Genomic DNA, 12,891 nt, shown 5'->3' with positions numbered 1-12,891 from the left:
TTGATTCCTCATTTGGCTGGGGGATAGCGCCTATTTGAACCACACATGATATGATATGCTGCTGTCATTCAATGATAAACAGAGCACGGACGGAATACAAGCATGATATATTCCAGATTCTCCAACCGTCTCTGCCACCTCCTTCCAGGCCTGGTCTCTCCAGTTTGTGTCCCGGTATGTAAATAATGATTGGTAGTAAAGGACCGGGTGATTATCCACCGCAATTATTAGCTTTTCCTCCATTTTAGATCGTTCTTTACTCTTCATTCACTCTTCATTCACCGGTGTTTTAAACGAACGCGATTGGCTAGCGTCTGCTCTAGGATATTTGCATAGGGTGATCTGATTGGCCGCATTCACACGGGGCGTCGGGTCAACGCTTCTCGTTTACTTTGAATGGGTGACGTCATGTGTTGCCGAACTGAATTGTGGGTTCCGTCGCGGCGCTTCACTCGCGTTGCAAGCGGCAAAAGTTGAAGATTTCTCAACTTTTCAAGCGCCAACGCAGGCGTCATCCAATCAGATATATATATATATTATAGTGAAATAATTATTATTAATAATAATAATATTTTTTATAGTAAAATATTTAAAGTAAAAAAAAATTTACTCGCCATGAAATTAAAATGGACAATTATTTTTTTTTAATGGAATTTTGCCGTGATTATTTTAACTTAATTTATTTGACGATTACATGATTATATATCTTTTTTTATTTTTATTTTTTTTTGTGCCATTGCAATCTTTAATCAAAAACATTAATTTCCCTTCCCCCTCGCAATGACATCTCTGATGATGTGTGCACCAGTGCAAGTACGGGACAATAATCTATCCTCTCCAACAGTCTGTCACTCACATGAGACCGCAGCAATTAGCAAACGACAATGATCCAAGAATCCTATCAATTCCTGTTGGACAAAATCAAGTTCCACCCTACATCTTTTCTTGTTCGAGAAGCCATTTCACTCTGATATGTCAAAATAAGGAAAAAAAGTTGGTCGCAATTACTGCTTCATGACCGATTTATTTAAAATAAATATCAGATGGCCATCAATATTTTTGTGGCTCTGGCAACAAAACTGACCACTATGTGATTATTAAAAAATATATAAAAAAAGGCTGTTATATTCAATATATTCAAAAAATCATGATCTTCCCCAGTTTAATAAAACCTATGAAATCTGCATTCCACAATATAATGCAGCACGGGTGGTATATGTTTGCAGTATAATGGTGCTGAAGACCCACGAGTGTGTGTTGGCCTTTATGGATCAGCACTTCTGAATGTCTTGCGCTTGGCTGAATCCATTTCAGTCTGTAATGGTTTGTGCAGTGTGTATCTGAAGCGATGCGGAGGCCTTTTGTAATGGATTAGCACTGTAATCTGGGCCACCACAGATTACAGCTTCCTTTCGTGGGCTTGCCCCAGTGCCATGTGACCAGGGGACAAATGGATCTTCATTTCCCATGGATGATAAGATAGATGGAGGGGGCTGAGCATGAGACAGCTGAGCACAGGAGCAGCTAAAGACGATGGCGATTGCTTTTTTCAGACCTTGAGAATCTGGCACTTTTACAGGATTGTCAACAATCCCTATAAGGACCGTTGAGATTACAGCTGGGAGTGTCGGCTTGGGATGGAAATAGGTCGCTCTGGAGAGGTAACTTATTAACGTGCCGCCGTCGTCGTTTTGGGCTGGACATCATGTGAGCTAGCGCTGCAGGATCCGCAACACACACTTAAACTCGCAACCATAGCTAGCACAGGGGACAATCGGCACAGTGATCCTAACACGCTCAGTCACATGTAATCACTTAGTGTCCAGGGAGCTTCCTGTTCATGGGCAGCATGGAGGAACCTGTCGAGGAGTACAAGTCTCCGTTCAACTTTGAGCAGGGAGTGAACACCAGCTACCTCTACCTGTCACCCAAAGAGAGTTTCACTCCCCCTGGCTCACCCGTACCATCGCTCAGAGGTAACTGTTTGTTCAGGTGCTGAGTGGATGTCTGTGTGTGTTTAGGTGTGGACTGGTGTTTGTCAGTGTAATAGTGAGAGACAAGCAGTGGTAGGAAGACGAAGACAAAGAATGTTATGAAAAGTACGGGAGAGCCCTCTTCCTGCCAATTACTGATGTTTTGGAGAAGCTCAGCCGTCAGAAGCAGATGTTGTTCAGGTGGGCCGTCAATTTGCAGAATAACTCCCCAAACACCAGATTAGTGCAGTCTGAGGAAATGTGCCATCTCTAATAGCCATTTTTTATTATACCACTTATGATGGTTGTAATTTGTCATATTTTAGTTTTCCATGCCATTTTCCATCTCTTTGGCTGTTAGAATTCATTTTTCTGTGTATGTTTGATATTTGTATTTTGAAATGCCGCCCACATCCCCTTAAGATGTGGAAATATCAGACTGAATCAATCAGGGACCTTATTAAAAATTAAACCAGTTCCTCCTTTCTATCATTGGGGTCCTGTAGGAGGATATGCAGAGCTGTAGGTGCTACACAAATCCAAGAACAGCACAGAATTTGGTTCCTACACATAATAGTCAGTTTTTCTGGTGCTTAAGATGAATGGTATCTATCTTGCTTTCTCCTTATTACCTCACCGAGACTGGGTGGGCCAAGTTTCTGATCACTTAATAGGCATCACTGATGTGTAAATGTGGACATTCATGTGCAAATTCGATTTTGCAGGTTAGTTTCAATAAATGTTCTTTTTGTACTGAGGTTTTGAGTTCTGAAAATACAGAATGTTTTCTAGTAATGCACAGATATTTAAAATCTGTATTTTCATCATATTATGGCAGATAAATGGGCAATAAAAATAAATTAATTCCAGCACTAAAAACTAAAATAAATGTTTTTAAATTAATTTTAATGCATCACAACATTATAATGTACAGTGTGAACTATAGATATTCATGATGAGATTTGTTAAAGATTACATTTAACAGTTTTTAGTTATTAGTGTATTTAACAATCAAATTAAGTGATTGTTCAATGCCGGCAAATGTAATCTAAATCTAAAAATAGAGGAAAATAGCATGCACAATTAAATATACAATAATCTTCCTTTAAGGAATAAAATAAAATTCTCTAGTATGGACTGATAACAGATGTTACTACTGTGCCTGTATGTTATCATATTTCATCAAACCCTTTTATTAAAAATTAAAATAGCCTTATGCTTGATATGGCCCTTTAAAGAAACAGAACCGCAGTGCAGGGCCCTTTAAACATTTATTGAATTAACAGGACGACAGGACTCGTCGGAACTAACACATACTCAAATGACAAACGCTTAACCATTCGGTACAGTAAAACTGTATCTATAAATTGTTCCGTGGCCAGCAGTGTTACTATAATGCAGTTAAGATGTTAATCACTAAATGGAAGAGCAGTGAACTTGGTTAACAAATTACAAGTGTGTTTACACAGGGCCCTCAATCTCATTATACAGAGAGGTCATTGATCAAGCCATCTGTGAACCATCATGGCACATCAGGGTTGGAAATATTTATTTTATATGGTGATTCGTGAGATGGCAGCCGTTCGTAATCTTGTTATTCTGGAAATCCATGTGTGGAGAAATCGATTCAACTAGAGGACAGATGTTGAACAAATTGTGACAGTAAAGGTGGTGATGAAATCTGGGATGTCTGAACAAATCTGAAACGCTTTCATTACAGCTCATCTTTTTAATGTCATTTTATTTATTTATTATCTTTTTTTTCCCACCACATCAAGGTAATGAGCCAGTTTTTAAGCTAATGCCACATGACTTTCCAAAAATTATTTCTAACAAGCGATAAAAGAACTTCAAGAAAAAAAGATTGAGAAAGTTAACTTGAATGATATGATCTTGTATAAAAAACAGTGTGTGTGTGTGTGTGTTTTGCAAAGAATTCCGTTGGAGGAATGAGCCACAAATGTTGTTTGCATTGAACCTGTTTTATACTGCAAAACAACTCTGTAGATGAACTGTGCTTTTACAATAAAATCTTTCAGGAAGTGCTCATCCCTCTCAAGTCATAATTACTATGCAAGTGATGTCATGTGAGTCCTCCTGTAAACCACTCAACTGTTTCAAATCGACCATTGAACTTGGATGACATGACACTTTCCCATGATGAATGAACGTGACACCAGTGTCAGTGCGCTAGTGTGTAACTATAACAGTCAGCAGATGTAGTTTCAAAAGAAGTTTGTTTTGAGAGATAACTGGGTATCAAATAGACATTGAAGTGAACATAGAAGGTGGGAAAACACTTTAATTTATTCAAACTGCTAATTACTGCTACTAATTTTGAAACATTCTCACTCCCACTTGGCCAAAACTTGTATGATATGTATTGTATTCATCCTGTTCATGTTAGTAAGAATGTAACCAGTTCATATAATCTTTGTTCAGTGCTTTCCAATAACCTTTTTTATTAATAATTGTATTATATTAATTGCATTATCAAAGTATGGTTGAGTATGCTTTCCTACTCCCATCAAGTTGCAAAAGTCTTGTGAAGAGACGTGAAACATGCCAAACACACCTATATACACAGATTAGGCATAACCCAACATGTTGGTCACCCTTTTGCTGCCAAAACAGCCCTGACCCGTCATGGCACGGACTCCACTAGACGCCTGAAGGTGTGCTATGGTATTTGGCACCAAGATGTTAGCAGCAGATCTTTTAAGTCCTGTAAGTTGCGAGGTGGGGCCTCCATGGATCGGACTTGATCGGATCCCACAGATGCTCGATTGGATTGAGATCGGGGGAATTTGGAGGCCAAGTCAACATCTCAAACTTGTTGTTGTGCTCCTCAAACCATTCCTGAACCATTTTTGCTTTGTGGCAGGGCACATTATCTGCTGAAAGAGGCCACAGCCACCAGGGAATATCGTTTCCATGAAAGGGTGTACATGGTCTGCAACAATGCTTAGGTAGGTGGTACATGTCAAAGTAACATCCATATGGATGGCAGGACCCAAGGTTTCCTAGCAGAACATTGCCCAAAGCATCACACTGCCTCCGCCAGGTTGCCTTCTTCCCATAGTGCATCCTCGTGCCATGGGTGCACACTCACCCGGCCATCCACGTGATGTAAAAGAAAACATGATTCATTAGACCAGGCCAACTTCTTCTATTGCTCCGTTGTCCAGTTCTGATGCTCATGCCCACTGTTGGTGCCTTCGGCCAGGGGTTTTTGGACAGGGGTCAGTATGGGCACCCTGACTGGTCTGCGGCTATGCAGCCCCATACGCAACAAACTGTGATGCACTGTGTATTCTGACACCTTTCTATCAGAACCAGCATTAACTTCTTGAGCAATTTGAGCTACAGTAGCTCGCCTGTTTGATCGGACCGCATGGGCCAGCCTACGCTCCCCACGTGCATCAATGAGCCTTGGCCGCCCATGATCCTGTTGCCGGTTCACCACTGTTCCTTCCTTGGACCACTTTTGATATAATACTGACCACTGCAGACCGGGAACACCGCAAAAGAGCTGCAGTTTTGGAGATGCTCTGACCCAGTCCTCTAGCCATCACAATTTGGTCCTTGTCAATCTCGCTCAGATCCTTACGGTTTTTTCATTTTTTCCTGCTTCTAACACATCAACTTTGAGGACAAAATGTTCACTTTCTGCCTAATGTATCCCACCCACTAACAGGGGCTGTGATGAAGAGATAATCAGTGTTATTCACTTCACCGGTCATAATGTTATGCCTGATCGGTATATATATCACTTAAGATCGAGAGAGAGAGAGAATTTATATAGATTTTTAAAACATTTGTTGTCAGACAAGCTCCTCACTTCTGTTCCTAATTACCTTTGTGGCGAGTTAAAATGAAAGGCCAGCCTACCAGTTTTTCCAGAAATACCAAACAAGTTGAGTACCAAACAATGAGTTACACACCTTCCTCAAGTGATGCAACTTTATTGCAGTGAGTTTCTTCCTCAAAACATTTGTTAAACCTCCCAGCTGTAAGCTGAGACCTGAATCTCAGATTTGACCTTTATTGAAGGTAGGCATAAAATTAGGTCCATCAAATCGACATGAGCTTTGATTTTAAATTTTACTTTTAATTATTATAATTGTATTTATTTTTTTACTTTTAACATAGAAAAGGCTGATTCTGTCCAAGCTCTGGCATCGGTGTTTAACAAAGTGAATGGTTTTATCAGGTAATTTTGTTAATCCAATAATCATGGGAAGCACAAAACCACTGATTTGACTAAATCAAAACATCAGCTGATAACATTACAGTGTACTATACAGTACAGTGCAGTGCAGATCTATTCATTCAGGGCTGTCATATTCTCGTCAGTTTGATTGACAGTGTTGAAATTTTGTCCTTTCTTCCTAGTTATCAGCCCACTGAAGGGTGTCATCCAGGAGTTTAATTATTTATTTAGTATTTCCATTGCATGGCCTGTCAGTGGAGGCATCAAAGTACATCTTCCAGACATGCGTAAGGCCTTGGGTGGGTGTCCATCATGTGACAAGCACCTTATAAAGTTTTAAAGTTCTTTGGCACATGACTTCTCTCTGCCCTCCTCATCTTCCTTTGTTTTTCTTTCGCCTCCTGGTCTTTTGTCTGACTCAACACAATCTCTAAATCAGAACTAGGATCTTTTTTACCACTCACCACTGAGCTAACAGGACTCAGACAGTTCAACTTTAAGTGAACTAAAACTTACTTGGTGCTAAAATGCATATTTGTTTTGTATATATTATATAATGTTTTTTTTTTCCTTTCCGGAACTAATTGTTTGAGTCAATTTCTGCTTCAGAATACCAAAATACAAAGGTGATTGCCACTCACAGTGTAACTATATTAATTTAAAAATATAAATGAAAAAAATAATAAATATAATATGATGTTTTATCGTAATTTTAACTAGGGCTGTAGCTATCGAATATTTTAGTAATTGAGTATTCTACCAATTGTTCCATTGATTAATCGAGTAATCGGAAAATAAGTACTTTTTCTTTATTAAAGAGCAATACTAAATATACAAGAGAAAATAAGATGGGTATCTTAAAGTGAACAACTAATTTGTTTCCTTTTTAGAAAAATGTTACATTTTATTGCTGAAATTGCATACATTAATAACTGAAAACTAAACCAATTTAGTGCATTCAATTGCCATATTATATTCAAAATGCAAATATATAAATACAAAATGCATTTAAAACTACTATCAACTATTTTATTTACTATTAAACCTACAACCTATAAATCAAAATAATAGTAATATAATGCCTAAACATTGCATTTATGTTGTGCAAATTAACTTTCAAGTTTCAGCTTCAGCTCAGGCATGACATAAGCCTTTACTGTCTTCTGAAGGCTTTGTGGCTTTTGTAAGAAGCAAAAAAATACTTGGAACAAGAACAAGAGTAGAGATGGGCATACTAGAGATGGGCGGATCAGCTCTAACATCACCGAATCAGCTTCTTAAAAACAAACCATCGTGATTTAGATCTCCACACCCAATCGTCACATTACAATTATTCACATTCTCAGTGTTAAGCGCAATGCTATCAAAGCATATAAGCTACACTGAAGTAGGTTGCTTTAAAAAAAAAACCTTCTTTGGCGAAATTACATTTCTTAAATAACCTAAACCATCGAAAACCTATGCAGCACATGGAGGAGTAACTGCTGGAGCGTGAGGAAACACGAGAGATGTGTTTGTGTTTAATTCAGATTAGGGCTGCACAATATATCGAAATTATCGAAATATTGCAAATGTACATATCACAATATGCATATCGCAACGGCACTTAATATCTGAATGATTTTAATAGGCTACTTCAACATTGTGAAAATTGTACGTTTTAGGTTGATGCATATAGCAGAGAATAGACTGGACACACGACTGTTACTTATGTGACTTTCTTGACATTAAAAATAGTTATTAAACACAATAACTTGTGAAAAACAACTCCTTGCAGTCTCGCGCTGTCTGACACACACCCCAAAACGTGCGCACAAGCCATTCTTTTTTTCGTGTCTTGTTACACACTCGAACTGTCAAATTCATACACACACACACACACACACACACACACACACACACACACACACACACACACACACACACACACACACACACACACACACACACACACACACACACACACACACACACACACACACACACACACACACAGTTATGTCAAAATGGCTGTCTTGATGAGTATTCATGTAAACACAGTCGGTTATGCTTTAAGTGAACGATATCAGTTGGGGAAAGAAACCAAATGCGTGTCAATAGGATCCGTGCATTAGGTCTCAGCCTAATACAGTAAACCTGCCGCTGTCTGTCAAACAACAAAAGAAAAAGAGAAAATCACTCCGTGCTCTTGGCTGAATAACCTTTGTAGCTTTATTATGTATCAGTATATATGTAATTCATGTGAAGACTACTGTTTTTAGTTCTAATTTTTAATAACAAAAATAATCGTCCACCCCTAGTTCAGGTGTCTTTGTTTACCTGGATGTTCTTGATGTGAAGTTTTAGGTTGATACAACTATATATTACCAAGTCAAGCAAAGAGTTTTTGGTATTTAAATATTGGCATTACATTTTTTGTCTGTTTACATTGATGTTAAAATTATATTGTCAGATTTGCAGCTCTGAAAGCACGAACGCGGCGCATCACGCGCACACAACAGTTACAGCTCGTCCTGCTATTTGTTGCGCTTAGCTTTGAGAACATTTTAATGGTGTATTTCGGTGATATCAAGTATATGTTTCATTAAACTTTTCACATACACATCACAATGATGGTGATGCATGTGTAAACTCCATTCATGCTGGTTATGTGTTTCGAGTGCTAGTATCTCTTCAGCTGACGCGCAAAGTTCCGTGAACTGCCGCAAATGAAGCTTATAAGCGGTTTAAATGCTTAGCGTCGCATCCTGAAGCTCAACACACAGTTGTCTTCATTTAAAAATACCTAGACTAAATGATATCACCAGTGCTGATGCCGCTCTCTCTCGCATTGCAGTCTCTGATCTTGAAATGAGCTGAAGTCGAAAGTTAAAGAATGACACATTCATTGCGTTTTACCATGAAATGAGTTCTGTCGTTATTAAAATCAACAAATTTATCTCTCATCCAACCGCAATTTTTAGAATGTTACTTTTTATTACTTTACCCACCTGACCCGCGGATATAACCGCTAGTCCTCACACTATCTTTCTCCAACATGACCGTTTGTAGTTAAATGCACTACACGAAGCTATACAGATGATTTTGCCTCGAGGCTTTTCTGAATTCGAGTAACTCGAATCGTTTCAGCCCTAATTTTAACTTTATATCTCACAATGTGATTGTATTGTAATTGCGCCTTTTTTTCTTGGAATTGTAAAATCACAAATCAGTGTAATTTTATTTCCTGTAATTGCAACTTTTCACATAATTGTAACTTTAAATCTCGTAGTGTGACTTTATTTATTTTAATGTGAATTTTTATCATTATTGTAACTAAATATCACATTGTGATTTTATTTCTCATAATTGCGACTTTGTATTGTATTGAATTGTAACTTTTTTTCTAATGTATATATTGTATATAGTGTGACATACAAAGTGTCTCACCATTCCATTGCCCTTTGTGGGGTTAAAACCTGCGGCCTTTTCTTAGGCCAACAATTTTATTAGTAGTCTACATCACCTTAAAATATTTCATATAGCATGTCTTTGTTTTTGTAGGGACCCAGGGACCAGACTTCATCCCAGAAGTAGGCGAAGATGCAGTGGATGCAGTACCCTGTTCACCCTGCATGGCCCTAACTGAGAAAGAGCAATCTGATCTCTGCAGTGAACTAGCTAAGGTCAACCTCCCTCAGTCCAGTTATATTTCAGATTCCAATGTCTCTGCAGCCATTCGATGGCTGAGATTCTCTCAGGCCAAGTATGGTTGATTCTCAAGGCTACTTTCTTCGCTATTTTGACATATGCTGCTAGCTGGACCAGTCTTTTATGGATAAACTGTATCAGTGATTTGAATTTTCTGAGTCTTACCAGATGAATTCTTCTATCCTGTTTCCCTACAGGTGGAAGATGAGATCCAGACTCTTTCTCAGGTGCTGGCAGCCAAAGAAAAGCAGGTGGCGGAGATCAAGCGGAAGTTGGGCATCTCTCCACTCAACGAGTTTAAACAGAACCTGAGCAAGGGCTGGCAGGAAGTCACCACCTCCACTGCGTACGTGCCCTCACTCGCATCAGGCATCTGCGTGCTGCCTCTTATACTGCTGCTGCGGAGCGGCTCCATCTGTCAATGCTTCTGCTGTGCATTCACACTTGCTATTTAACTGAATTACATTAAAGGAATACAGTTGTGAACATGCTTGACTTTACTAGCTTGCTCCAGCTGTTAGAATTACATGATCTTGTGTTTTACGGTTATGTTGTGCTGTTGGTAACACATTTTCTCTACACATCTGCCTCCCATCTGTGCTGTACAGGTATAAGAAGACCTCAGAGACCCTATCCCAAGTGGGTCAGAAGGCGACGACGGCGTTCTCCAGCGTGGGCTCAGCCATTAGCAGAAAGCTGGAGGACGTAAGGTGAGAAGGGAAATTGAAGTCCTTGTCCAAGTTATCATCCAGTGTACCCTTTTGACCTAGTAACAAATGAATGAATACTCACTAATACCTACTAATAATGTCTGTTCCAAACCACTTTGGTTACGTTCACACAACAACAGATAACGTTATCACTCCAGTTCACACAATTATTTTATGAAAATTAGTGAAGGTGAATGTGACTTTAAGGAGTCACATTCACCTTCTTTTTCTCAATCTATTTCCCAATGTGACTTTAAGGAGTCACAAGTGCAATTTGAGAGCAAATTTGGGAGGTTATGTGGTCAGAGAATGAGACAGAAGTCCTGCTAAATGCTTGGTGGAGTTTTTTGACCAGATGATGAGTTGAAGGAGTTGTTTTTTCATCAATTACTCAACCTCATGTTGTTACAAACCCATAATACTTTCTAACCATTCGGGATTTCTGCCCCTCCATTGAAAGGCCATGTAACCAAAACCTTGATACTTCTAAAAGTTCATAAGGACATTGCAAAAGTAATCCTTTTGAAGAGACCCAATCTTTTTTTATTCAAATATAAACATTGATCAATACTCATACATGCAGCTCATCAAATGGTAAAGTGAGCTTTTTTTCTCTTTAATGACTCAATTGAACATTTTGGTAGGTGCTTTATTTGTCTGTCAGTGTGTTTACAGGCATTATTTGAGACAATTGAGACTTGAATTCAGTTATCTGATCATACAGACCGTATTCAGTCTGCTTCATCTGTGTGAGCGTAGCCATTGTGATCACCACTTATACATACATGTACCTTAGCTTAACACTACTGGACAAAATGGCAAAGGACTGAATTTTGCACCCACACACAGTGGAATTACCAAAATTGAGGTAGAATAAAACCATTAACCATAGACACCCACATCATACACTGAAGTCAAAGGAATTGACATGTGCTCAATTTCACCATCTCACGACACTCTTGCTGCAACGCTGGCAACATTGTTAACTGTTTTCGCTAATGACACCTCTGCCATTTACAGATTACAGTCATTTTCCAATTCTTTTGGGTAAGACTGTTTACAGTGGCTTCAAACAAAAGCTGGTTATTTTGGCTGCTACACTTCTCTGTAGTGTGATGAATGGTTTTATAGTGTGGCATGTACTTAGAGGTAGTGCTAGTCTCCCATTTCTTCCCCTACATGTTTCAACATTGCATGCATACTTTTTCTTCTCAAACCTTTACTTTAAAGGGATAGTTCACCCCAAAAAACTAGAGCTCTCATCTCTCTATATGAGTGTGCATGTTGTTCAGAACCCGAAAGGCAAATTAAGATATTTTAAATGAAATCTAAGAGATTTCTGTCCCTCTATTGACAGTCCTCATAACTGCCATTTTTGTCCCTTCAAAATTCTCATAAAGAGATCATAAAACAAATCCATATGTATTGAGCAGATAAGTCCACATTTTCTGAAGAGACACGATCACGTTATGTGATGATTGAATTTAGGCTTTAATAAACATTCATTAACACACACATCAGTTATGGTAAACAGAAGCTTAAGGGGTCGTTCACGTCTCATCTTTTGCATGCTTAAGTGCATTTTTTAAATTTGTTCATAAAGAGATCGTAAAACTAACCCGCACCCCCCAAAATTTTTTTTTAATGAAAATTAAAGTAATGAACTTAAGCATGCAAAATACGTGTGAACAACCCCTTAAGCTTCTGTTTACCATAACTGATGTGTGTTAATGAATGTTTATTAATGCCTAAATTCAATCTGTTCATCACGATCGTGTCTCTTCAGAAAATTGACTAATCCGCTCAATACATATGGATTTGTTTTACGATCTCTTTATGAACTTTTTGAAGTGTCAAAGTAGTAGTTGTGTAGACTGTCAATGGAGAGACACAAATCACTCTATTTCTGAAAAATATATTAATTTGTTCCGAAGATGAATGAAAGTCTTACGGGTTTGGAACAACATGAGTGTCATTTTTGTGAACTATCCCTTTAATGCATAAATGTATCATTGACATCATCATTTACTCCAAACCCGTATTACTGTTTTTTTTTCCGCTGAACACAAAAGGATACATTTTGAAGAACTACGTACAATGAAAGTCAATGCGTCCAGAACCTTTTTCAAAATATCTTCTTTTGTGTTCAGCGGAAGAAAAACAGTCAAGTTTGGAGTAAATCATGGCAATTTTCACTTTTAGGTGAACTATTCCTGTAACTAAAAAAACACCCAAAGTATTATGCTTTTTAAATTGATTTTGTCATCAAAGATTGAAAGAATAGAAGTCAATAAGACGATTTTCC

The 12,891-nt window shown here is 38.3% G+C and overlaps 1 protein-coding gene across 6 annotated transcripts in view; it reads left to right on the top strand.

Moving 5' to 3' along the window:
- tpd52 (tumor protein D52) overlaps window positions 1-12,891 on the top strand; it is a 28,184-nt gene that overhangs the window by 11,351 nt on the left and 3,942 nt on the right. For 2 of the 6 annotated variants that reach the window (XM_079830039.1, XM_079830038.1), the window contains exons 2-4: window positions 9,730-9,851; window positions 10,074-10,222; window positions 10,485-10,586. In XM_079830039.1, coding sequence (XP_079686165.1) covers window positions 9,730-9,851; window positions 10,074-10,222; window positions 10,485-10,586 — 373 coding nt within the window. Of the gene's footprint in view, window positions 1-1,312; window positions 1,977-9,729; window positions 9,852-10,073; window positions 10,223-10,484; window positions 10,587-11,606; window positions 11,634-12,891 lie in introns of those variants that run through there. The other 4 variants (XM_079830034.1, XM_079830037.1, XM_079830035.1 and 1 more) reach the window with 4 other exon arrangements.

Source organism: Gobio gobio (genome assembly GCF_949357685.1).
Source record: "Gobio gobio genome assembly, chromosome: 11".
Classification (NCBI taxonomy): domain Eukaryota; kingdom Metazoa; phylum Chordata; class Actinopteri; order Cypriniformes; family Gobionidae; genus Gobio; species Gobio gobio.
Note: the sequence above shows the minus strand (reverse complement) of the source record. Positions and strands in the feature narration are given on the sequence as shown.